Raw genomic sequence first — 27,815 nt, 5'->3', positions numbered from 1 at the left:
CTAGCAACACAAGTTACCTCTTCTCCCCTGTAATCCCATCCGACAATAAATTTCCTTTTAGAACATTTTTTTTTGCATGAGGGTAGTGCCTATGGCGTGGACGTCACGGTACCCAGGGAAACATTCAAGCCATTCATACAGGACTATTCAAAGTACAGGTGCAGTCAAAAGTAAATGGAAGGCGCGACAACGTGGCAAACCATGTCGCAGCGCTTTCTAACGCCGGCTCTGGAAACTGATTAGCTCGGTCGCCAGGAAGCCGCGCGCGCTATCAGCAGACCCTTGTCTCGAGCGTACGGCCATCACTTTCGGCGGCTCGAACGGATGCTTGTTGCTTTTCAAATGTGAGACCACGGATTTCACGGGCGCTGCCTGCCGCTAAATGCGTCATCATCACTAAGCAATCAAAACACGCCGGTGATAACGGCGTCCGCTCGTCGCCACAAGGAGCACGGGCCAGCTGCTGACTATTTTCAAACGGCGCAAATCGCTCTTCAAACTAATCGCAGGCAGCGCCCGTGAAACCCGTGGTGCCACATTTGAAAAGCAACAAGCATCCGTTCAAGCCGCCGAAAGTGATGGACGTACGCTCGATACAAGGGTCTGCTGATAGCGCGCGCGGCTTCCTGGCGACCGAGCTAAGGAGTTTCCAGAGCCGGCGTTAGAAAGCGCGACATGGTTTGCCACGCTGTCGCGCCTTCCATTTACTTTTGACTGCACCTGTACCTCTTCTAAAGGCTGAGGTGTGGGTCCCCTCAGTCACACTAAACATGAATGCGCCTTTAAGGGAGTAAGCTGCCCTCTAGTGCACTCTCTCTTATAAAAGGGAGTGCTCTAGAGGACAACTTTACACCCTTTTTACTCCTGTCTGTTTAGAGTGATTGTGAGGCCGGTAAAATATATTACACTAGTTTAAAGCCACGGGGTTTGAAAGCGGTTTCCTGAGGGACCTTGCGCGCTGAGGGACCTTTAGGGACCTTGTACCTGGTGCTGGGCAACATTTTTTTATTGCTTTTTCTTCTGCCCAAACTAATTTATGTATCTGCTTTTGTTTAGCCACGTGGAGGGTTTGATCCCGGCCGCGGCGGCTGAATTTCGATGGAGGCGAAATTTCAGAGGCCCGTGTACTGTGCGATGCCATTGCACGTTAAAGAACCCCACGTGGTCGAAATTGCCGGAGCCCTTCACTACGGCGCCATTCATAGCCTGAGTCGCTTTGGGACGTTAAACCCCAATGAACCGATAAACCAAACTATCCGTAGTCCCAATGGGCCTTTTTCGACCGATGACCCTTTTCCATGCCTTTCTTTTCTCCATTTGATGTGCAGACCATGGCGATGGCAGCAAAGAAGGACCAGAGCTTCAATGTCATCACTGCTAAGGACGCACACATCCTTCAGGCGTTATGCACGTTTACTGGCTCCACTGTTAATGACATCATCGACACTTTCAACGAGTTGCGCTGCTCTCTTAGTAGAGGAGCCACAACAGCTTCAGCCTCAACGTCGTCTTCATCCCGTCGTCCCAGGAGACGTCGCAGTGACGCCAGTAAGGACAGGTCTTTTCAAAGGGCAAAGCGTCATCTTGAACGCTGCAGCATAGGTACAGTCGCGAGCAAAAAAGGTTAGCACAATGACGTCATCAGAGCGGCGAAAATCACAGCGCACAGCTGGCGCGGCGTGGTGCTCTGCGAGCACTCCTGACACTTTCTTTATCAGCGTGTTCGTAACCGCACCGCCCAGCGTTGCTATCTGCCGCTTAGGTGGCACGTGACTAGTGCTAAATGTTTTGCTCGCGACTGTACGAGTGGCGCTCAAAGTGGTTGCTATTGCTGTAACCTTTAGGACGTATGAAGAACTACGCAACCGGCTATGCAAACGGAAATTGTAGAATCAACGTCAAACAACGCCTAGATGCCTAGACTGCAGAATAGACAATTTAAAATTGTCCTCCCCTGAAAGTTACGCACGCAGTTACCTCACTTACAGTCTCATTACATGCATTGAAGGCTTTTGGCCTGCATTGGATGGCAGGTAGAGGATTCACACCAACACCGACGCCGAACAGATTTCGCTAGCAAGGTCCTCTTAACGATATCGCATTAACAAGTGTAGGTCATTATATCGAGCAGTGCTGAGGTGGCGTACCCTTCGCACATTGCTTGACCAAAGAAGAGGTTGAATGTTTAGATACGAAGGTAATCGCTCTCGCGTTAGCCAAGACCAGACCATTTATCTTGTGACATTAACTTGGCGTTATAACCGAGGCAATGAAGGGTGGAGGAACCGAGGGAATGGATACGTTTCGGTTTATTTCAGTTTTCTTATGGAGATACGGGGTCTTTGAGCATTTGTATTTAGTCGGACCAGGTCAAGCCACCAAGTGATCGTCATATTGATCCCCGTGCGTTATAGGGGGGCGCTCTTGTAGCTTCCAGAGCGGCAGCAGTGTCGGTTGAGAGAAGAAAACCTTGAAATGAGATAGGACCAGCATTGAGGGGGAGTTCGCATGCTCAATAAACCATTGTTTGTTGAAAGGGACCAAGAATTCCGCTACTTCGAGGTGTAAGGTGAGAAGGTTCAGCAGACTGATATAAGTTTCGAGTTTTGGTGATTTAAGTTTCAAAATGTGTTTACATGCAGGACGCGTACGTAGTGTAGGAATTCTGTACCGCTGACCCACGGGCACCATTCGACATCATCGAACGAGGCAAGCGGGATTAAACTGAACGCAGAACCCTCGTTTGTATACGACCAATTCAATCGAGCCCGATCTGCTGGACTGGAAACTAATTCCCAAATTGCAATCTCGGAATTCTACTCTCGTGCTCATGAAAAGTTCATTGCAAAATAGAAATGAAATGTGCAGAAATCTATTGTTTAAAAGCAATGCAATTTTAGATGGTTTACGGGGGTTTAACGTTCCAAAGTGACTCAGGCAATGTGGGACAATGTTTCCAGGGGGTAGATATTTCCGGAGCTCTTCACTACGGCGTCCCTCACAGCCTGAGTCGCTTTAGGACTTAAGCCCCTATAAACCATAAACCTATTGCTTAGGGATGCATTCATGATAAATCAGCACGAAGGAAAGTCATGTCGATGTCGTATTGGCGAGAGAAGCTCGTAATATGAATCTAATCTCTTTCGCTTTTTTTTTGCAACGCCACCGCAGCGCTTCTAGATGACAGTGGATACCGCGAGAACTACGACCGACCCTGCACCTGGGACCCCGGCGAGAAGCAGTGCTGGCTAGTGTCCGAGCTCGAACCCTGCAACCATGTTCTCTCTCGCAACTGCATCGAGCTGCGCGAACACTCATGGGGTGAACTGACGTTGTTAGGGCTCAAATGGCCTTTGGGCAACGCTCCGCAAGTCCGCGAAGGCCTCCGGACCTCTCTTCTCATGCATGTGCTTCTGCGGCAGCACAGGCGAGTGGCGCATGGGGTTGACCTAGAAAGACGTGTCTGTCGCGTATTGCAGTTCGCTATATGATAGACTGGAATAGATTGTTCTTAGGCGAATTGACTCTTAATCACACCTTCCTGGCTTGCGCCTTATCCCAGCCGCGTTTAATGCAAAATAGATTTAATGATTTGGCCCAGCTGTGCTCGCGCTGTTACCGCTGGACTCGTCACGAACAAGGTACGCGCTTGGGCATGTTGGTTAGACATTATCGGTGCAGCGCATACGACGAGGAGAAGAAGAGACACAGACAGAACGCTGAACTTACAACTAGCGTTTATTGAGGCTATGCCTCTGTTTAAATACAGTGGAGGACAGTCTTAAAAAAGGAAAAAAAACACACACATACAGTGACATAAAATACATAACCGGAACTTTGCACGAGGCAACAGTGTCTCATGGCAGGCAGGGAGCATTTCCTTATCGGTGGTTCAGAAAACGTATTTCTTTTTCACACAGAGCAATTGATGCGGTGCTTGCGAACTGGTTTTGTTATATTTGAACTTTATAGGCTTCGTTGATTACTCTAGTAACCTTAACGCGGCTATCGGTCAAGACTTAGCACTGGTGGAAAATGGGGAAACATGGTTCTTTCTTCTGTGCAGCCTCTGCAATGAATGCCAAGGTGACCGGAAACATTGTTTTCTACTTTGTTCTTGCGTTCTCGTAATCGGTCATTGAAACATCTACCTGTTTGGCCCGTGTAGTGCTTGCCAAAGAAAGCGGAAGCCTGCACACTACATTGTCGGTGCACTCTACAAACCTGTTCTTGTGCTTCTTGGCGCAGCCCCTCTTGCTCACCAAATGACAAAGCTTTCACCAAAGTGTTCACCAAGTGACAAAGCTTAGACAGCTTATCGGGCGCAGAAAAAACTACATTCACATTGGCACGTGCGCCAATTTTCTTGAGATTGGGAGAAATCTTATGTAAATAGGGGATAACGCGACCTTTCTTTTTTCTTCTTTTTTACCGTTCAATGGCTCCAATGCGGACTGAGGTCAAGGTGTCTTTTAACAGGCTCTCTGAAGCGGATGTTAACAGACAAGTCGGTTATCCTGCCGCTTCTGAACACTCTACTTGATTCTGAAAGCTGGGTACGATTGTGTGACGGCACGACTTCTCCGGCCATTGCGGAAACATAGCTTGGCTATACCACGCTTCACGAGTTTCGAATGCGCAGACTGGTAAGGCGTGAGAGGCTCCTGGATCCTTGGCTCGTAGCGCCAGCACACGTGGTCATCAGAAAGGCGCAAGGAAAGGTCTAAGAACAGTAAAGTTCCTTCAGAAGGCAATTTATGTGTTAGGACAAGCGGGTCAAGGCACTTAGAAAAGATCGACAGAACTTTCCAGGACGAGGTCTCTGCTTCAGAAACTGTACACGTCATAAAAACTAAAAAAATCAACAAATCTAAACACTCGCGCAACACCTGTGCCGTTTTAGTTGCTTGTCAAGAAGCCGGTCATGGTGGGCGAGATAAATGTCACTTCAAAGCGGAGCTACACATGAGCCAATGCACTCGCCATTCGCTTGCAGGTGAACAGATTCTTGCCAGGTAGGAAACGTCGTGTCAAGATAAAAAGTCAGGAGCTCAAGGAAGGCGCCATTACTGATGTCTGATGCCATACTGATGTCACGACAAGGCTTTTCAGCTTGTTCTATTAACATTGTAGATTTATATGATTCCCTTCCCCAAAAGATATTGCTGTCTTGTGTAGACGAATCTATTGACTGTTATGGTGCGGTAGCGTTTCAGAATGCTGCAGGCATGAGTAATGGCGGCTTTGTGTTCTACAACAGAGATTTTTGTGTTCTACAGTGCATGTCAATAAAAATGGAGTTGTATCGGATGTTTAAGCGTGGGTCAACCTAAATATTAAAGACGAAAGCTTTTTGAGATATGAATATGGCTTTAGCGGCATTTTAAAATAGTGTTGGAGAACATCGAAAACACGTATACGTCTTAGCCAGTAAGCTGTCTAACTAATTTTTGATACCATATGCCAACTATTATAATTAGATGCTTGATTTGAATTGGGCCCTTGAAGCCGGTCGTTAGTAATGGCCCTATCAGTTTTTAGGATCTCGAAAAGGTGATTTCTCTCGGTGCTGTCGGTCCATAAATTTCGGCTGCCAGGCACTAGAAAAGCGCGCACCGCGATGCGCCGTCTATTAGTAGGAGTCACATCGTGCCGCATAGACCACGTGATCTTCTGTATTCCGCTCCTGCTGTGGTACTCGCCGTTGCTCACTGTCCAGCCAACAGAAGAGAGAGAAGGTCATGTGACGTGTGTTCCGCGCAGTGACGTGTAGCGGTATGTAGTGGCGAAAGTTTGTTCTGCGATGGCACTCAGGGTAATTGCGTTTCCGAAATTCCAGAAAGTGATGCAGCTATCACTTATGCCAGGCTACAGATTTCCGCTTGCAACCAGGCGCCTAACTGCAAGAGCTAAACAGTTAAGTATTAGACATTAGTTGACCACCTTAATAATTCACGAGATTCATCTGTGTTCTGATTGCCGCCAACACTGGTAATAAGACGCAGAAGAGTCCGCCTTGATATCTCAAAATGACTAATCTAGAAAATTCTGGCTACCTTTGGCTGAAACCGCTGTTATAATAAAATAATGACTCTTTTTGGCAAACAGGATCTTAGTTTACAAAATACGGCAATAACTCTTGAGATTTAAGAGACGATATGAGCATTCAATGACAGCGCCTGTTCAAACAGCACACCAAGGCGTTTGAGGACAGGCACAATGCTTATATCAAAGTTAGCTCCAGTGAATCGGCTGGGGGCCGCGCCCTTAGGGGTGGCCGTGTATTTTACAGTCTCAAACGCAAATAATGTCAATATTATGCCAAATGAAAAAAGGCAATGGGTGTTTCCTCATTTCCCCAATACGCTGGTGAGCAACATTTCACGTCAAGGCTTTGTAAACGAAAAGTACCTCCGCGGGGGTTTTAAAGAATTGGAGAATTAGGGGCATTACATTTGTTAAAAGGAGCCATACACAGAAAAGACACGTAGGGGGAGGACGGGATGAACTGCATCTCCTCCCTAGCCGCCGTGGTGGCTCAGTGGTTATGGTGCTCGGCTGCTGACCCGAAACACGCGGGATCGATCCCGGCCGCGGCGGGTTGAATTTCTTTGGAGGAGAAATTCTAGAGGCCCGTGTACTGTGCGGTGTCTGTGCACGTTAAAGAACCCCAGGTGGTCGAAATTTGCGGAGCCCTCTACTACGGCGTCTCCCATAGCCTCAGTCGCTTTGGGACGTTAAACCCCATAAACCTAAACCTAAACCGAACTGCATCTCCCTGTTCTCCCTCTGCGTTTTTTTTCTCTTTCTCGCACCTATTCACTAATGTGAATCCCAACCAAGTAGCCGAAGAACAAGCCTTTCTTGAGGTGCAATGTTTCTTCTGACTTTTTGCAACCGTGCAGGTGCGTGACCCGTGTTCAGATGGACCAAAGTGTCCCGTTCTTGGAGATGAATATCTTCTGGCATGGCTTGCAGAATGGCGGCGCGGGAGTCCGCTACCTCGAGTTCACTGCTCCAATGAGCAGCGAATACCCCGCGGTGAGCTGCAATGCTGTCGCTGCCAACAGGTTTACTAGCACAGCGTTGTAGTGTGCTGTTTCTACCATCTGAGAATTGCCCCTATGATAATGCTATGCTTAAAATCTATCCTTAACAAGGACAGAGGGCGAAAGACACTAAGTACGTTTTCGCCTCTCTACCTTCATATCTCCGCTTCCAGCACCAGAAGGGGTTCGACATGCGGATGTGGTCCCACTCGGCAGTCCGTCTTCCGACCCTCCACTCCCTGAACGTAACTGGTGTCCTCTTCGACGACGACGTGGCGCATACGCTGGGCAGCTACCTGGGGCGCACCACCACTCTCAAGTGCATCGCCTTCCACGACGTAGTGGTAAAGCACCCACATCTTAATCACTTCCGTTCTGTATGATCAACGGTCTCATTTCCCACAGTCCATAAGTGACCGAAACAGACGTGCTCGTTCGTTCGACAAGAACGAGCACGTCTGTAACGGTCACTTTTATTTTATTTTCATAAAGACTGCTGTAGGTCATCACGGTGGCTCAGTGGACATGGCGCTCGGCTGCTGACCCGAAAGACGCGGGTTCGATCCCGGCCGCGCCGATGGAATTTCGATGGAGGCGAAATTCTAGAGGCCCGTGTGCTGTGCGATGTCAGTGCTCGTTAAAGAACCCCAGGTGGTCTAAATTTTCTTAGTCCTTCACTATGGTGTCGAACATAGCCCGAGTCGTTTTGGGACGTTAATTAACCCATTATAAACCAAACAAAGATCGCTGTACATATCACGTTCTCTGGAACAAAAGCTTGGCATTGCCCATGCCGTCTAAATGCCCACCGCTCGCTTAGCCCATTCGTATTGTTGTAGAGGGATGCGGAACGATCTGCCTTATGAGCATTTATTGCGTGGTAGCATCAATTGCGTTAGCTTGTAGCTGGAAAGCCGTTGCTCCAGCTGGAGACTCTTTGGCACTAGAAATTAACTTCAAATTTACGTAGCGTAAATAGAGCTATAGCAATATCGGTTTTTAGAATTTCGAAAACTCGATTATCCTAACCGCAGTGCCTGCACAAAATTTGGCTGCATCGTGCGAAAATACACGCATTTTCGAAAGAATGCAGGCAAAGCAACCCCTCCAGGGCACGTAACAAGTTGAAAAAGCCAAAATTTGTCGAGCCCCAGCGGCGTCAATATTCGCGTTTTCGAAATTCTAAGAACTGATATAGCTGTTACTAACGGCAGGCTACAAGTCTCTAATTGCAGTCAGCAGTCTGGTATAGTTAAAAAATGAATTATCAGAAATTAGTTAAGCGGCCAACTAGTTCACATCATAAACATGTTTTCTGATGTCTGCAAAAATAGGTATTATTGTGCCACAGAAGCCACCCTCATGTCTGAAAAAGCCTATTTAAAAAAAATTGGTTCACTTGTGTTGAAACACCAGGTAAACTCGCTTAAGCTTTTGTTTGAAACTCTACTTGTGTCGCTAATGCGAGGTTCTGGAACAGAATGCTATAAAAGCGCTGACTCCGGCTAGGTGAGGAATGGGTTTCTACTTCAGTAGGGTGGAACATCCAAGCAGACGGCACCTCAACTCTGGCCTAAATGCTACGGAGGGAATAAAGGGCTGGGCCAACGGAAAGACATGGGCTAGGGATACATCTTGAAGGGTGCGATCCTCTGCGGTCTGAAAAATGCGGGCGATCGAGTTGTACCCCTTAGCGCTTGAAGTGCTATTTGCCGGGAGGGGCGATGCATGCTCTCAGCACGCTAAGCAGCAAAGAGTTTTGTCTTAATTCCACGTCCTCTACCTTGGAAAATGTAGTCCTCATGGCAAGTTGACTGGAATTTACGTTTGCGCAGCCCGCAACTGAAGACGCTATCACTTTCCTGGAGTACCTGGCTTACAACAACACAGTTACGAGCCTCAAGCTGTCAGAATGCCTGGTGGTTCCACTGGGAGGCCAACTTCTTGCACGCATCATGCGAACCCATCCCTCTCTTGAAAACCTAGAGGTAAGGAGTCCGGAAGAATTTGGTTTTGTTTCCTATCTGTTCCTTTCATTGGGGCATTGATAGGCCATGCATACAGCACTGTGTCGTCGTTCAGTGTTAAATGTCGTAAGCCCATGTTTTACATACTGGTGGCACAGAAGCATTGCATGTATATTTTGTATTATACGGAGTGTTTCACCTTGGATTTTACACAATTTTTAAAAATAGACGGTTTGAGTTACAATAGCGCATCTTTCGGCGTAGCTTGGTCAGCTGTTTAATACATACGAATACAGCTCAGACGTGCTAATCAGCTGACTGCACAACTTGTATTTAATAGTTAACTTCTTAACTATTACTGTTAGGCTCCATAATTGTTGAGGGGCGTGTAGCCTACCGTAAGTAATATTCATATAAGATTTTAGAATTTCGTAAGCGCGGTTACTCTCGGTGCTGTGGCCCAATAAATTTGACTATTTCGACGAGTTACGTGCCCTGGAGAGGTTACTTTGCCTTCAAGTTCTCAAAAGGTTGTATTTTGGCCTGATGTAGCCGGAATATGTTGCGCGACAGCGCCGCTTGCGAAATTATAAAAGCTGAGATGGAGAATACTTACGATGGGCTACACGCCTCTCAATAATTTAGGAACCCAACAATAATACTTAAAAAGTTACCTATTCAATGTTAATTAACCAGCCTGCTAGTTAGCAGTCTTAGCTGTATATGTATGTACTACACAACTGCCAATGCTGTGTCGAAAAAAAAGCGCTCTTTTTTTTTCGAAAAGCGTATATTTATGGAATTGCCGAAGAAACTGAAAATTCTAGTGTGCTCGGCGAAAGCCTTGTGGTCAACCCACTGCCGCTTCCCCGAACCGCTTGGCGCGGAATCACTGGGCCGCTTCGGAGCCATGCGTCTCACTGCCTAGACTGCAACGAGACGTCTGGCGAAGAAGCGGCGGTGCAGCTGCCACCGCTGACGCGCGCGCGCTCGTTCTACCTCTACTGTGTGACGTCACGGTTGTTATGCACAGCTGCGCCCCCCACCGGCGCACCGGTTGCTCAGGAAGGGAGGAGGTTGCGCCGCTGCGCGGAGGAGAGTCCACAGTTTGCACAATTCCAGCGCACGGACGGACACCGCCAGCATGAGCCATTAAACACTTTCGCACGACAAATTATGTAAAATCTTAGGTGAAACACCCTGCATATCAACGACGCGTTGTTTTTCCAGCGTTATTTTATATCGCATCCAGCGCATTTTAGTGTCACTACTTGGCAGTGAACTTGAAGAGAGATGTTGAAACATGGCATGATCACTTATCAAGGCTTATTACAAAAAAAGTATCGATTGGTAATCATGGGTGCATGAGGGCGCCTAGAAGGTTTATCGTCACATGGAGTTATCAGAGCGTGTCCAGCTTTGCTGAAGCACGAGAGAAAATCTTGAAAAGTTTAACCATGGCCTATCGCCTATTGAAGTCTTGATGAGGCTGGTTAAATGCACTACAGAACGAATACTTTGCTCACTGCTGTCCCCTAGCCCTGTCCTAGGCCTGGTGCTACCGAACCATTCGATCACATTTTCTAATGCCATCTTACTATGCGCGCTCCAATGGTTTCGTTTAAGGCGAAAGCCTTTAATTTCTGAAACTGTCGTCCGTTAGCAGAGGGTGTCACACCTTTTGCAGCGTTTAACTCGTGTTAACTCGGGAACTAAAAAAGATAGGATAAAACGAATGGCTGCTTTAGATAGAGGAGGAAAAAATAAACCTAGAAACCACGTTTGATGACTATAGAGTAATTAGCTAGTTAACTACAGTCAAAAATGCCAATTGCGTCGACATAGCGCAATCGTCGATAAAGCTACGGAAACGCTGTGACGTCACATCCACCGGAAGTCGTCACGGCCGAGTGAAAATTGTCACAGAATGGTCGAAAAAACGTCCGATTTGTGTCAAATCAGATGGAAAATGTGTAATCAAGCGCAATTAACACTTAAGATCTCCGAAATATGGGTAATTTGGGTATCGATTTAGCCACGGGAATGGTGTGACGTCAGATCCACCGGAAGTAGTAACGGCATAGTGTCCTCGGCTTTCGCCTCTCAGCACTTTAGTTGCCAAAGTGTCGTCGCAATTTTTACCACAGTATCCACTCGATTACCCTAGCCTTTCACAACCCTTAAAATGACCGTTACTTGTTCTGTCCAAATTTATTTCCTCCTCCAGATTTGAGTTATATCATTATATCAATCGGATCTCTAGTGCGCGGTGCTTCCTTCTTTCAGTTCACGTTGCTCATATTGTATTCGGTTTGGTAACTGGATCGGCTCTTATTACTCTAAAGCCGTCTTGATAGCCTTAAAGATCTGGCACCATAGAAACATGCGAGGGCGGGCAGGATGGGAATGTCGCGTACTTTATTAAAGCGAAGAGCTGTTATAGGTAGGTCTACCGCGGCGGTCATCACGTCATCAGATTTAAATTTGTGTTTGGGCTAGTTGTCTCATGCTTGACTCATAAGAAGGCAGCGCAAAAAACGGTACGGAGCACAGCAGTAGCACAGAAGACAGGACGGGCGCTTTCCGGTCTTCTGTGTTACTGCTGTGCTCCGTGCGTTTTTTTTTTTGCTTTGCTTTGTTATGTATCACGTCATACGACACAGCACACAAAATGATCGCAGCTCACGCACCCGTGGCGACTTCGTCTCCTTCCTCACTTAAGCAGTTGTATCATTTCATAACTTCCAGTGCTTCGCTATCTTTCTTTTTGTGCTGTTGTTCGTGTGGAGGTTACAAACTTTTGCTTCGTTTTTGTGAGAATTTTTTTTAAGCTATAGGTTAGTAGTAATCGCTTTGCCCTCGCCATATGGCGTAAATGAACGCCGCTAAAATCCCATTCCCTCGGCTGAAAATGTTATACAGCTACATGGATTCGAGCACAGGAACAGCCGCTCTTGGAGGAAAAGTTGTTAGCCATGGTTTTAACGTTCGGTCGCCGCGTAAGCGATGCGATGCCGATATCGCCGTCACTCCTCCGCGGTTTAGGGCTAAAGCTTTTGCAGTTTATTGGTTCTAATTAACTCGCATGAGTTCCTTAACCCAATCTGCTTTGCTACTCTCTCTTAACGTTACGCCTACAATTTTGCTGCGTTGCCCTCAATTTAAGTAGTCCCCTCTCCGCTAGCCTCCATGTTTCTGCCGTATAGGTGAGTGCCGGCACGTGAAAGACGATAAAATCAATGTTGTGGTTGAAGGAGAATTGCAGTAGATTGTCGGAGAGAGAAAACTGCTGCCGCATTTCGAAAGCATCAGTTAAATTGTTCACCCCCTAAATTGTTTTCTTTGTTTCTTCAAATCGTTCGCGGTAAAATTGAATGTTAATCTGTCTGTTTTTTTTATGATGTCACGTAGACCTCAGAGATTTTCTAGGTAGTTGTTAGGTGCCTCGCTGCTAAAGATTCGTGTTCTGTATTGACGCAATAAATATTCAGTAGTGTAGACAGCTGGGCGAGTTGGTACATATTTGGAAGAGCATTCTCCGTGGCGCTGCTTCCTTCCAGCAGGTTTTATTCTTTTAAGCATTACATGTCGTCGGACACCTTCCCGAAACTTAGTGCACGCATTTATTCCTTCCGGCTGCACAGATCAGCGGCACGCACGTGTACACTCCTTCGACCGTGCTCCGGGCTGCTGTGCAGAGTCTGAGTCTCAAGTCCCTAACGGTGCGTGCCTTCACCATCCTCGCCGAGGACATCGAGGCCATGGCCGCCGCCTTGACACGGCCCCCGCCTTCGTACGCGAGGGTGACTCCCGCCGCTCCGGCGGCACCACCGACACCCACCAGCCGCCTGGAAAGACTGACATTCTTGGGCTGTGAGAATTACGATGAGCGCCTGCAGCGGGCTTATGCCACCCTCATCGGAGGCAAGAAAATGAATGAATGAATCAATCAATGAATCAATCAATGAATCGACCAATGAATCAGAGAATGAATCAATGAATGAATCAATTTTCAATACCATTTGTTTAGTTTGCTTGTTTAGTTTATTTTCATTATCATTGTCTCATATTACAAGAAGGGGTCGGCACAGAGAATAGGGCGAAAAGAACGAATTGGGGGCAATCAGGAATAGTCCTCTTATTTTTTGTTTCTTTGTTTCTTTTGGCAGTAAAACACACATATAGAGAATGCCGACGAGCCTAAGCATTAACTCTGAAGTATAAGTGTGCGACGACGCTTGAAAACCTAAAGGAAGAAGGACCCTCACAACTAAAGCAGACTGGGATGGATTAAATGAGAAATATACTGCGGATTGTTCTTTGAGTATTACTCTTAACGTGCAAGACGTGACTGCTGCGTCCCTCACAAAACGCATGCGGTCCCGGTAGAAATGCGGACTCGTAGATCTATTGTTACCTAGTGAAAACCGTAGAGGTAAGAGCATCGTGTACGCGCACATTCTAATTTCCCTCTAACGGAAACTGAACAAATGTTCTCTCCTACGCTTTCAACTTTTACTTAGAGCAAATGTACAGTCTTTGTCAAAAGTAACCAGGCTTCATGGTTTGCTTCTAGCTTGTATAGTGGAGCCCTTGTGGCTTTCCTAAAGATCAAAACTTGTTGGAAGGTAAGAAGACCGCCAGTCCTTACCTATAACGACTATTTCAGCTTCAGGGAAGCTGTAAAGGCTCCACTGTACGAGCTAGAAGCAAACCATGCAGCCTGGTTACTTTTGACAAAGACTGTACGGGTGTCTACGCCTCTCCGAGTCTCTAATGCACATCAGCGTAAAAGTGGCCATCACAGGCCAAAAAGCTCGCTTAGTGTGACATGTTCGTTTTGCCCAATCAAGTTTTTGGCAACGCCTCTGTACCATCCACAGTGTTTGAGACAGCAATAATGTCGAAGCTGGTGGCCAAAGTGCATTCCCTAAGGCTGCGTTTAGCCGCCACAGGGCTTTCTACGTCTGCTCAACGTTCCAGCGTGGTCAAAAAGCTGCCTGTCAAGACTAATTTCCTCTTGCAATCACACTGAGCCTCGTGACCTGAATTTTGTTTGTTTTTAGCAGAGATGCTAGTCTCACTCATATTGCTTGTGCCAGCTAGACTTTTTAGACGAAGCAAAAATGATAAACCTTAAGAAACAGCCGCTACACGGAGTTGGCTAAATACTGCGTTCCATCGAGATACCGAAGCAGTGTGATGTTTTTTAAGGCAACGAAGACGGCCTCCTCGACGAGAAAAATTCCAATTGCGTCTAGTGCAGAACTTGACAGCGTGAATATTGGTGCGACGTGACATTCCTAAACCTGTTGTTCGGATCCCTCTAAAACATTTTCTTGCATGATTCTAGCCATTTTCAACACCTCTGTTTAACTTTTCGTTTAGAATACTTGCTTGTCTTCACCTATAGTTCGTTTTCTCCGTCAAGTGATCTTTTTCCTCAACTACTGTCAGTGTTAGTCGGTCGTAGTCTTAACTATTCTCGCCACATTCGATTCTTACTAGAAGTAGGCTGATTTGCATGACCATAATTTTATTTTCTCGGTGCATTTCTTTTACACTTTTTTCTAATAATATCTGGACTTCTATATACGTGCGAGCTTTTTACGCGCGTCTCTGCCCCCATGCAGGTGTCCTGCTGGAGCTGAGGATTAACGGCTGCAACCTGAATGAGGTGTTTACTTTCAACGCGGCCTCTAAACTGCGCGTGGACTCTCGACTTCGTGTGCTCGACGTTAGGACTAACCACCTCCCACCCACCTCCATCTGTGCCCTCGTCCGGGCGCTCGAAGTGAGTAGGGTATATTATTGTTAATTTAAATGTTTACTATTTAAAGCCACTATACACTTCGCGCTTTCTTTGTGTGAGTGCGCTGTCCGGTGAAGAAATAATGGTGGAGTTGAAGTGTACAAAGAACGATCATTAAGTGCAGAGATTCCGCAGCGGTGGCTCAGTGGCTATGGCTCTCGGCTGCTGAACCGAAATACGCGGGTTCGATCCCTGCCACGGCAGTCAAATCTCGATGAAGGCGTAATTATAGATGTCCGTGTAGTGTGTCAGTGATGTCAGTGCAGTGCACGTTAAAGAACCCTAGGCGGTCGAAATTTCCGGAGCCCTTCACTACGGCGTGCCTCATGGCCGGAGTTGCTTTGGGACATTAAGCCTCTATAAACCATCAAATGCAGTGTTGATGCGCACACCGTACAAATAGCCTCTAATAATTGTGTTTGGTATAGCTTATAGGCATGCTGAATTGATTCAGGAGGAAAACGGCTCAAAAAAAGTGGACAAAAGAGACAAACACGACAGGACCAGCGCCATACTTGCAACTGAATTTTATTTCGCACCAACCCCGCCTTTATGTAAGCCAACACGCCGTAACATCCGTGTAACCACGCACAGGCAGTAGAATAGATCACTGTAAGATATCTAACACATGAAGCGCGATAGCCACCACGTAACATACTATCATGTCTATCCGAAAAAAACTCAACAAATGTATAGCAAACAACACTAAAACGGTCATGACCAAGCAACTCTTAAACACCGAAAATAATACAAACTCATGAGTGATAGGAGATGACCAACAAGAAACGTGGAAAAAAGGAGAATGAAGCATTAAGACCAAAGTAGTGTCAAAGGTAAAAACAGGTTGAAATGGATGAAGAGCGCAAGCCTTAAAAATTGGAAACGAACAACCAGCAGCCACATGAATGATAACCGATGACCAAACAGAAACTTGAAAAAGGATGAACGCGGAGCTGAGACCAAAGCCAGCGTCAAAGGTGTAAAAACGATAACATAAATCCGCGCAAACAACCGTACATGGTCAAAAAATTGCACCCAATGCCCAATGAGCTCGTCCTGTCGTGTTTGTCTCTTTTGTCCACTTGTTTTTGCGCCGTTTTCTTCCTGAATCATGAACCAACTAGCCCAAACTAGAGTTCTTCTTGATGCTAAATTGGTTTCTTGGTTTCCAAGACAGTCGAATTGAAACAACTATTAGATGGTATTTTTGGCTAGAAACCGAGTATCAATCACGAACTAGGCAAAACTAGACGCAAAAATGTTTAATACTTGCAAAATTTCGCTGTCACTTCCCCCACACATCCTTTCCAGCTGCTGCCCGCGATTTTCCGTGACACCCGTGACGTCAGAACTGGGCTGTGTGACTAGAGGACGTAACTTTCTCTGCTACGTCGTAATCTTGGTCATTATGATAACTCCGCTGTTATGGACCGCTTCTGACACCCACAGGGAGGCTAAATTTTACCGTATCCTCCTGAGCCTCCGCATTTCAAGGCGCCGTGATAAACCTGGCAACCGGAACTAGCACTTTTTGAAGCGAAGGCTTTGCTACAGGACCTCGGGCTTCAATCGCGGACTATGTAAATTTGACCTTGAGCTGAGTTAGAGGTCCAACCATGAAAACGAGAAAAGGAAATTTAATCATAAATATCCACGACTGGGAGTCGTACCCGCGGCAGTGCGAACATATCTGTCTTAAGGGCCGTTTAGCAAGACCACTAGGCTATTGCCGCATTTTCTGCAGTGAGAGCTACGTTACCCGCAGCGTCGCTGTTGAGCTGTGGGCCTTCGGTGCCACTTGTGCGCATGCGTGAGGAGCCGAGTGACGTCACAGCAGCGCCGCTGGTGCGCCGCGCGCCGCGCCGTTCGCCTGCTGCCGAGACAGAGAGACTGCGCATGCGCGACACGCAGCTGGCGCGCCGTGTTCTGCTGCGTACGCGCAGCAAGAGGAGGAGGAGGGTCGCGGTACATAAATGATGGTGATGCTGCGGAGGTAAAGACACACTGTCATGGCGGCCCAGGAGAGCGAGGTCGACGCTGTGCGGCGTAGGAGACGGGAGAAACTCGAGTTGTCGGACCATGACGATGAGCAAAATAACTGGCCGTAACCAGGGATATACCGTACGTCTCGCTACGTATATGCGGCATAGCTGAGCTAAGCCACTGCCAATTTTTTTCTTCATTGCATGAATATAGTGCCGAAAAGAAAACTCTAAGCATGCATGCTTACGCCACAAAACACCAGGGCACCATACCCCTGCATTAGCCGGCCTTTCAGAACATCAAAAGTCTGGGAGGCACACACATGCATTCAGATAGGGGAGCCAGCTAGGCGGCTCTTGCAGGGCAGTATATACTCCCCGCACCAAAAGCGCATGGTTCACGAAACACAGATTTCGACGACCGAAGGGATTCGGCGTGGCGGTCTCCACAGGCAAGAAACAGATGCTGTAGGGTGTGATGTCAATGTTCCTAATTGTTCAGTGTTTAAAACGTGTTAGGCTAATGTGCATTTGTTCTGCTGCAAAAACATTCTTCCTTAAACTGCACACACCTACTTCCTGTGAAGGCACGGCTTCATGCTAAGGAGGTGCTTGCGCCATCAAGAGTGAATTGCCGCCTGTGCATACCACCAGCGACAGTTGACCATTGTTTTATTATGTGCATTGATGCTGCATTCTTTTGGGACATATTACAACAAACAGATTAAGAAGGACATTGACATCACTAGGCTATCGCCGCAGCCAACACGCCTCGTGTTAAACTGCACCACACACTCGCACAGTGCATTGGAGAGCGTCGTCTTCATCCATTTCCATCTGCTCCGTCCCGCAGCACTGCCTGCTCACCGTCGTCTTCTACGCAGCACAAATCCGTGCTTTCGCTCCGATTCGAATATAGTAAACATTCTCTGTAGCTTTTTTCTTGCTAACGCTTCCCTCTACACTTTCCTCGCTATCATATTCCTTCCCTTTCACCTTCGCTGGCTGCAGCTCGTGTGCTGCTTCAGATATTAAATAGTAATTGCCCCGAACAGCATCAGTCTTTTCCTTCCCTTCTTTTTTTTTTTTAATCAGCCACCACCACTACCACCACGGTGAAACGAAAACGACGGAAAATAAGTTAGCATGTATACGGGCTTTTGGTACCTTCTGGGCAAGGTTAGGAGCTTGAAAAGCCAGCATCTGAAAGTATTCATATGGCGGCCGAGCAACTCAGACGAAAATGTTTCGGCACGAACGCGTTTCACTTACAGGAGAGAAGCACGAAGGAAATGACTTCGGTAGCATGCGCAGTATCTGTGATACGTAATGGGAAAGCGTACTGCATTGGCAGGCTTACGACCACCTTTGAAGGTCGCGAGGCATCCGCCGTAAGTCACAGCCTTCAGTGCAGCCAGTGCCATGAGCGTCATTTGTGGAAGGGAGAGGAACTAGTGTTCAAGGCGCGAGGGAAAATTCTCCGCTGTCGGATGTTCTGTCCGCATAGAGCGCGTGAGCATCATGCAGTGAGCGCCGACAGCCCCCCCCCCCCCCCCCCCCCCTTCCCCAAAGCGCCAGTCAGGTCTCCTACTGCGTTCAAAGCACGCGGACCTACAGCGACGTGCACTTCTCCTGAACAAGCGAATGTGGAAGTCGTGGCGGCATTCCGCCACGCTCGGCGAGTGGTACAACAGCGTCTTCGGCGCCATAAAGAGACAAGGTGACTTGGGGTGTTGCTAACGCAGACTTGGTGTACCGCACTGTGTGATCGTTTGGAATCTTTTTATTTCTGTTTCGTTTTGTATCGCAAAAATATTTCATCCATTTTTCATGCATTTATTGCATTCCCGTGACCATACCATTCCGTCCTAAACTTGCCATTTTGATGAGTTATGCTTCCTCATGTATCTGTGAGCAACCATGGCAAAATAATACTTTCACCCTGACACAACTATGAGAGCGCCAGTTAACAACCTTTTTGCCGTGTCGTCGAGTGATAAACGCTTTGCGACTGCAGGTTAATTCTTCCCTGAAGAGGTTGGCCTGCAACTTGCACGGCCGGATGCAAGACCTCGAGCTGCTCACATTGTTCAACACTATTCGGGAGGTTGGCGCCTCGTCACGCATTGACGTCTACTGGTACAACCCGCGCCCGTCGCACGTCGCGCAATCCGGGGGCCAGTGCAGAGTCTCTACCCTCATCATAGACTTGAGCAACTCCAGCGCAGAAGATGCGAAGAGCCTCTTTGCAGCGCTGGTCTCCGCCACCAAAGGGATTTCAGCGTGCATTGAGTGCGATGACCGCGTAGAGCCCGCTGTCGTTCAAAATCTGGTCGATGCACTCGGCAAGGCCAAGACCATCAGGTGAGAACCCTATGCTCTTCTTTATCAAACTCGTTTCAATCCTATAGGTGACCGCAGCGGTGGCCTAGTGGTCTGAGCATCCGCCACGCATGCGGGAGGAGCGGGGTTCGAACCCCAGTGCCGCCGGGTACCCACCGGTGATACATTGGGTAAAAGCTTTCCTCTGCCTGGTGCTCGGCTTCTTTAGGGTGAAATACTTGGGAAATGGGTCTTTGACCGCACCTTTAGTAGAAGAAAAAAAACTTGTGCCATGGCGCTCTTTGGCCAGAGCTGCTCTTGCGCCATGAAAATGCATCATCATCACTAGAGACCGGATTTTAGGCAAATGCCTATTGTTTTCAACGCTTCGTAGGCGCACTATTTTTACATATGAGCAAGAATTAGGTACTTCAAAAGGGTGGAAATTTGGGCTGGTTGGTGCATGATCTGAGGCTAAAAAACAGCGCAAACGGGGACGAAGCAGAGAGAGGGACACGACGCTGACTAACAACCAAGCTTTATTGCACGTTCACCGGTTAAATACCTCTCGTTCGTGCAAAAAAGGAAGGAAAAAGAAAAAAAAAGAGAAAGAGGGAAGGAGTGATAGACAAAAACCACGTGGCATGAGATTATGCATTCATGCATAGATAGTTAACAGCGTCGTGTCCCTCTCTCTGCTTCGTCCCCGTTTGCGCTGTTTTTTAGCCTCAGACGAATTAGGTGTTGACAATATGTTTATTACTCTTTTTTATAGTGCCTATAAATGCCTATTTTGGGTGTCAGTGCCTACAAATGCCTATTTCTGACGTCGGTGCCTAAAAATGCCCTATTTTACAGAAAAGGGGCCTGAAATACACTGTGGTTTTGCTTTCAGATTCTGTTTGGTTTCGAATCCATTTCGGTTTTGAGTAGAACACAAACGTGGCAACATTAGATGACCTCGTCAGTTGGCTATGGTGAACACTATACCTACGCCGGCTGTGTACACAATACCAACCACGTCAGCCGAAAATATCGAAGCAACCTTTTTCCTATTTTCTGCCATTTTATCATGGCAGCTTGTTCATGACTTTGGCTGTTAAAGTGGTAGTTGACCTGATGGCAGTACATTTCGGAAAGTATACGGAGTAAGTTATAGGTTCATCCAAATAATTCCAGTTGGTTCCAATTGAAACCAACTCTAAAATATTCCATAAACCTGCTGGAAACAGTTTAACTGATTAAAATTTCCACCTGAGTCACCTGCCTTATTTTCGTTACTTGTGCCCCAGATGGTGCTTGTCTGCTACTGCTTCCATAGCTTTAACAGTGATTTTTAGATAGATGATGTTTATTTTACCATGGATCCTCGTGGATGGACGTAGGCCCGTGCAGAACTGATTCTTTTCGGCATATTCCGCATCAAGCAGCACTGTGTGTAACCTTTTATAGCATCTCGTATTTATGGTTTCCAGACCCTTCTAATGGCAAGCACAAATTGATAGTAGCGTGGCTCCAGACACGTGAAGCCACAAACTATAAAACACTGTTTATACAAATGACAACATATTTATTAATGTTGAAGCATCGTGTATGCCTGCAATAAATAAGTTCAATTCCTGTGTGAGCGAAGACTGAACTCATTTGTCAGATGCTTTGAATTGACAATGTTTCTATCAGTTTCTAAATACATGGCCTCCTGTTAAGGTGTTCATTGTTTCTACTTTTGTACACTACAAGCGAATTTTTTGTTTCGAAGTATACCAAAGTGTTTTAAAAGGGTTGGTAACCGTCCCTTTTGCTCTGCTGAAGCGTGTGTATTGTACGAAAAGTTACCCGACAGCCTTAAAAAAAGACTTCTGATGTTCACACTTTGCTTAATGTCCCAAATCATTCCTGCTGTGTTTTTGTTTTATTTTACGGCAGATATTGCACGCTGAAGTTCGGAACTGTGTGCACTTTTGATAAAGATTATAGTGCCTATTTTTCTCCGTTAGGTGCCTAAATGCAATTTTAGCCGCCTATTTATGGCGCCTAAAGCGTGCTTTTTAGTGCCTAAAAATCCGGCCTCTAATCATCATCTATCCTATAGGCTTTGGAACGACACCTCTGAAGCAACTCACCCCTCAAAAATCTATTAGCCCCAGCCGCATTGGACTTTCATCGCTTAGTCTTCAGTGTGGATTAGCTGGAGAATATGAGTTATGCTCGAGTGTGATGCACGTTGGAGCTGTCCCATTTGTGGTGCCGCCGCGGTGGCCCAGTGGTTATGGTGCTCGGCTGCGGACCCGAAAGACGCGGGTTCGATCCCGGCCGCGGCGGCTAGAATTTCTTTGGAGGAGAAATTCTAGAGGCCCGTGCACTCTGCGATGTCAGTGCACGTTACAGAACCCCAGGTGGTCGAAATTTCCGGAGCCCTCCACTACGGCGTCTCTCATAGCCTTAGTCGCTTTGGGACGTTAAACCCCATAAACTAAACTAAACTAAACCATTTGTGGTAGTACTGTTCTTTATCCAAGGCAGTGCGGGAGAAATATGGGAGGCAGATTATTTGCAGGGTTTCAGTGGAGAGTCGACTGCGCGCTGGAAATGCGTCAGTCTATAGGTGGCAGCTGGGGGTTTATGGGAAACTTTTTTTTGGAGGGGGGGGGGGATGGTGGAGAGGTGCGGGGTGGAGAAGGCGAGAGGTGGCTCCTACTTCTAGAATGCATTGCTTGAAATTGGATCGTCGAAAAAGAAGCAGATGTCGTTTCGTTTTACCAAATGAAATTTTCCTGCCCCTCTTGCCCATTTTCTTCTAAATCTCCCTGGTTTTGGATCCATTAACACCTGACGCTGGAGCTCGCGTCACATTGGTTGAACAGCGCTTGCAATTTCTCTGCTTTCGATCTAAGATATATTGAATTAGCGCTCGAAGGTGAGATTCTTGGTAAGCAGTCTTTACCAAAAAGTTACCATACTCCATTATTCCCTTCACAGTTGCTTAGTGGAGGACTAATGCCGACCCAAGCTTTATATTTCTTTGAAATAAGGAGTCTCTTTCTGTTGCCTTTTGAGACCTCTTGATGTTTACTGAAGCCATAAGGGCTCTATTATACGAATGAGAAGCAAAAAATGAACGCTTGTAACTTTCGGTAAACACGGTGCATCTCTGGAGCGCGAAGTACTGCACGATGGAAGATGCACCACGTCTACGATGGGGCTGGCTCTGAATGAAGTATTAAGCCGATGAATCGGTAAACTGAGAATTAGGCAGCAGAGTGGAAGATAACACAAGCACGACACCTTTACTGCAGTTTCAAGCGTTACTTTGGGAAAAATTTGCCTCATGCCCCGGTATGGAGGGAAGTAAAAAGAAATTTTCGTGACAGCTTTTCTTGAGTTGATGAAGGGTATGGTGAATGGTTGTTTTCTCGCGTCCCGGTTTCGTCGAAGTTTCGCTGGCTGCCATTATTCGCTCGCGGGAGTTGTGCCGCTCCACGCAGTCACTGTTGCTATTTTACCGTCTTTATGTTGAAGCGGCTGGCATTTTGTTCGTGCAGGTATTTGAGCCTGGTACTCGACTGGCCTGAAAACTTCATCGTCAGCTTACTGCGGTCACTGGAACAGAACCGCTGTGTCTCGGAACTCGAGATTAGCAGGACCATGTTCAGCAGGAGGTCAGCCAAGGCTCTGGCCCGGCTGGTGGAGCAGAACCGAATGCTGAACAAGATTTCCGTGGATCTGGACGAGGACGACTGCTGCGAATTGCCGGTGGCTCGCGTCATCTGCCGAGGACTCAAGGAGGCCATACCCCACAACCGCTTTCTGACCAACGTGGCAGTGATTTGGGAAGACGGCAACCGCGTCTCAGATTTCGACGTCATGGCCATCCTGAGACGAAACAAGGTGTGTGCATAGCAATGGTACAGATAAAGATAGACGCTGTCCTCGAGAGCTGTATCATTTTGGTCTTTGGAAATAAAATAGGCATCATGCGGCTCGATGTTTAGGGTGGAGGAGAATCACAGGGTTGGCCGCTTCAGGGGTAGGGACGTCAGGCGCAACAAAAAGTGTACAGTCGATGCATTGTAGCACTCTGTTGTCTTAGAATATTTGAGGTTCCGCTCATGTGCGAAGAATACAGACCACCTCCAGTATCGTGTTGTGGCATTCGTCAATGCTTCGTTGGAGACCACTCTGTATTAGGTCAGTTTTTCACAGTCCTTTAGACTCGAGTCACGGCGCGGAAGAGCTGAAGACTGCAATCAAGGTCACTGCCACACTTAGACATCACGTGCAGTTCCGGGACACGAAACTCCATATATTCAATTAAATAAGATTAACTCACTGAATGGGATGACATGGGGTGCTGCTATCACAGAAAAGTATTCATCTGGAAGGAAAGCAAAATATTTCGGATTTTATTGTCCACTGCATAGGCGCGTGCTAGCGGACGTGTCGATGAACTTCTGTTATGTGATGGGCGGTCGAGTCACTTATACCAAACAAAACTTTGTATTGTCTTCGCTCAGCTGATTATGCAATTTCCGATTAAAGACGACCTGAAGCAGTTAAATGATTTTCGGCTCTTGCGCACGGATTATCTTAGTTCCTTGAAGATATAACTTGCTTAACTCCACTTTCTCCACAACGCAGGCTCTCGTCAATCAAGCTGTCCACTTCGTAAAGGGATCCCACAATACGCAAGACGCTCTCGCTTTCGAGACCTTGCAGTACTCTCGTGCTGTTGTGAAGGACCTTATCCAGGACGACAAGGAACGTGATGAGGCTTCTGCCGAAGAGGAGGTCGATGAGGCTCGCAGGAGGCTTGCTATAAACTACTTCATTTTCACGGGCATCATCAAAGCCAAGATAGTCTGCCGCCCGCATCCGAAGAAAAAGCCAAGGCTCGACAAGCTGGGCAAGGATCTGCAGGCTCGAATTTGCTCTTACCTCAGCCTGACTGATGTTATGGACATCTAAAATGACGGCGCCTCTGGAGGGGACATACTCTTCTCGAGAGGTAGTATAGCGCAACAGATGCACAACCTGATGCGAAATTCTCGCCACCACAAGGGCTTCGCGGCGGGCCAGCCTGGCATAACTGACCACCGAGCAACACCACCCCATGAGCACCATTCTTGCGTCTCGTTTAGTGTCTGCGCTACTTAGCTATCAGTGACTATTCCAGACCCTTTTAATACATCGTAATATTAGGCAACTTTACCGGCGTTTGCATATCTGATTATTTCACCTCCGCTGTTTTGTCACATGTGCGCTGCGGCGTTTATTACTTGCAATTTTTTGTCTTCCATTATGTATTTTCAGGTACTACTTAGAAAAGCAATTTGAGCAAGAATCATTGCTCTCTGTTCGAGACGCACGTATGGAAATTTTTCACACCTCACTTCACATGCATGGCTCCAACTGTATTGGTCAACAATTTTATTGACATGATAGTGGGTATCCCCTATTTGTATCTATCATTTGCAGCTCATCGGCTTGAATTCACGGGCTTTGCAAATACCTCGTCATTTTAGAACATTTTACTCATAGCTCAAGCACATTTAATTTACTCAATTGCTTTCCTGATTTTTTGACAATATCTTTCCACGTATCATTTTTTTATCTTTTTGAGCTAACATGATGATGGGACGTAACACGTTGTGTAGTTTCGGCATGATTGTTTTTAATTGCATAATTGATATCACTGCTATTGAAACTGTTACGTTTCGCCTCCTTCGTGAGAAAAAAATCGGCGTGGTAGCAGCGGAATGCCGATGAGTCACGAAAGGCACGCGGGGTCAACGCCTGAATTAGCCACGGAAGCGGCGTCAGTCATCCAACCCGCATCTGGCCAGCCAGCTCTGCAGTACGGAAAGAAGTTAGCTGCCACGTTCGGCAGTACTAGACATTCCAAGGGGCACATCAAGTTGACAGCAGCAACCGTCTTCCAGGGAGAAGTGGTCAACGACCGTTTCCCCTACCCCGAGCACGTGCGACCACATGAAAGGCGCAGGAATGCTGTTCGAGAGCCTTCCAGAATCTGCGCGACGCAGAGGGCATCCTTCTCTCCCAACACGTGACGGGGACGTGTTCCCCATTGAGAGTGTGTGTGTGTGTGGGTGCCACAGTGAACTTTCAGGACGCTCCTTTCCCGACAAGCCCGGCCCCCATCTAGGGAGCCCAGGGAAATGAAAGGATATAAAACTCGGCGCCTTGGACGGCCGAGTAGCTCCTGACCATCTGAGCTCATCGACATGTAGCTTTGCTCCTTGTTTTGAGACTCTCTTACTGAGACGTTCTCTCAGTTGCTGTTTATATATATATATATGTAAATTCCCTTGTATAAAGTTCTTCTCCCTGTCTTTCCCCGTCTTAAACCTCGCCTCCGACCTCCCTCATCCCCTCTTCGACCCGACCATGCTACGAGAGCCCCAATAACTGGTTGGCAGCGGTGTGATGAACCGGCTGACATGGTGCTGCATCTGCGGGTGAGTGTTTGGTTTTTGCTTTGGATCCTCCAGGCTTCAAATTGTGGGTTAACAATTTGAACTGCTGGTTGATCGGGTGTTTGTATGTCTGTAGTTGCTCAGAATCACCATGAGCGAGCAAAGCCAATATTTAAAAGCAGCGACCGTGGACCTGACGAGGTTGTCGAGGACAGAACTGTTGTTCTTGTGCGATGAGTTAGGAGTGGATGTGGAGGAAAGAGCGAAAGATTCAGATATTGTCCAGGCAATCTAAAATTTTGAAACGGAAGAAGAGGATGATTTTGAAATTCCTTGGAATATTACGCACGAGTGGGTAAAAGAAGAGCAGCTTAAAAGAGCTGAGGAAGCGGAAAGACAGGAGCGTAAAAGAGCTGAGGAAGCGGAAAGAGAGAAGCTAGAGGCACAGCACCAGGAGCGTATGGAGAAACTAGCAGCGGAGATAAAAGAGCTTAAACTCGAGGCTGAGAAATGGCGGCTCGCAAACCTCAACGGGCTTAATGGGAACGAAGTAGCAATGAGCGACGCTATCTCCGTCCAGACAGGGTCCTTAACGTTCCAGTCCATCGCCGAGTTGGAGAGACGTGACGCCGTAATACAGGATTACGAAATGGCGCACTACCGGCATGGATGGTACGCGACAGAGCGCGGCCAAAGTAGAGAGGCTACAGAGACAGTCTCAGAGTTAGCTAGGTGTAACTCCGCTAGAGCTCGTTCAGAAAACGAGTGGAGAAGGCACGGATGGCGTCGGACAAAGCCGAGCCAAAAGAGACCTCCCAAGCTAGCCATACAGCCCGTCGCCCAGCTCGATAGTCGCAAACCTGCGATTAAGGGCGGAGAAACGGAGTCTAACCGGCACCCGCGGTTTAGAAAAGAGAGACCTCCGAAGAGAGGCAGTGCAGTGAGAGTAGGAGCCGTCGCCGATTTGGTTAAGCGCGAGGACGCTAGAAAGGGGCCTGTACAGGCGACTAACCGGCACGGATGTGAAAGGGATAACTTCCCCAAAGGCAGAGGTTTCAAAAGGGAAACAAAGGGGAGCCCTTTAGAAATTGCGAATCGTGGCAACTCCGATTTGAGGCGTCACTGCGGTGCCAATGACCAGGCCAGGGTGGTGGCTACCTCGGCGAAGCTGGCGTATCAAGCGTGTGAAGCTGCTGTTGGGTTAGAACGCAGTATTGAACGCCATGCTGAGACAAAGGACGAGAGCCCGATTCGAGAAGAGCAGTGCGTTTCAGAGGAAAGCACTGAGAGCGATAAGTCAGCTGCAGAGGACTACCTTCAGGGGAGCGAACTGCTCATTTCCGAGGCAGCTGAAGGTCCGTCTGTCAGCTCTGTGGAGATGACCATCTGTTGCGAAGGCAAAGAGGTCAATTTGCCGCCTAAGGAAGGATCAGGCAAGTCATGTCAAGGGCTGGAGGAGACAGTCTTGGTTCAGGCGACGCACGCGGAAAGTTCTAAGCGAAAAAGGAAAAGGGTAAGAACCAACAGGAAACGGAGGAAAGGTCAAGCCCTAAATTCGCGTGCGCGCACAGGTGCTAGTGTTAGCATAGATGAAAATGCGGCAGAAGGGAAAGGAAAGCCTTCCCGCATTAGAGCTCGCAAGTTTGCGGCTAAAGTTACTGGTCAGGCGACACGCGAGGATTGTCCTAAACCTGACCGCAGTAACAGAAAGGGAAGACCGCACCTTCCGAGCAGAAAAGGAGCGCGGTTTTGCAAAGGGCATCGGCCTGCGAGAATGCTCAGACCACACCGACTTGACAAGAAGGCGGTAAGGAAAAGGGCAAAGCGGCCCGAGAGACCGGAAGACGCTAAGTTGCCTGACCCTCAGAGCATGCGAGCGCGGGGATCAAACAGAAGAGACGACGCAGGCAGGCATGTTCAGCGCGCGCCATTGAAAAAAAAAGGTGCGTCCTTCACTTTCGGCACTGGATTCCGGGAAGCGCGCAGGGCGAAAGGATAGCCGAGCCTCGTGGTGGGGGCGAGAACAAAGAACAGCTTCTCGCGCTGGTCGCTGCTCGTCGCCAAGGGCCGGTTCTCGACTTTGCATGCGCTACCAATGCTTTCTCAGCGCCTCGAGGGGGCGCGGAGACGACAGTGAGGGTAGGAGATGGCTTTTTTCAGGGGCCTTTTGTAACGAAATGACAGCAGTGTCATCAGCCAGAGCGCGACCCCAGCGGGCGCTTCTGAAGGGCTAATCTCTTCAACGCGGC

The 27,815-nt window shown here is 47.7% G+C and overlaps 1 protein-coding gene across 1 annotated transcript; it reads left to right on the top strand.

The window, feature by feature from the left end:
• The first annotated feature begins 1,331 nt into the window (after positions 1-1,331).
• Positions 1,332-25,430, top strand: LOC149336331 (uncharacterized). Its single transcript, XM_089554128.1, has 10 exons — positions 1,332-1,548; positions 3,172-3,427; positions 6,906-7,041; positions 7,223-7,393; positions 8,885-9,037; positions 12,661-12,940; positions 14,650-14,810; positions 18,828-19,174; positions 22,675-23,020; positions 23,771-25,430. Exons 1-10 carry the CDS (start codon positions 1,332-1,334, stop codon positions 24,095-24,097), a joined length of 2,394 nt encoding a protein of 797 aa, XP_089410254.1. The 3' UTR covers positions 24,098-25,430.
• Positions 25,431-27,815: the final 2,385 nt, after the last annotated feature.

Source organism: Amblyomma mixtum, chromosome 7 (genome assembly GCF_055824585.1).
Source record: "Amblyomma mixtum isolate Tamu chromosome 7, ASM5582458v1, whole genome shotgun sequence".
In the NCBI taxonomy this organism is placed as follows: Eukaryota; Metazoa; Arthropoda; class Arachnida; order Ixodida; family Ixodidae; genus Amblyomma; species Amblyomma mixtum.
Note: the sequence above shows the minus strand (reverse complement) of the source record. Positions and strands in the feature narration are given on the sequence as shown.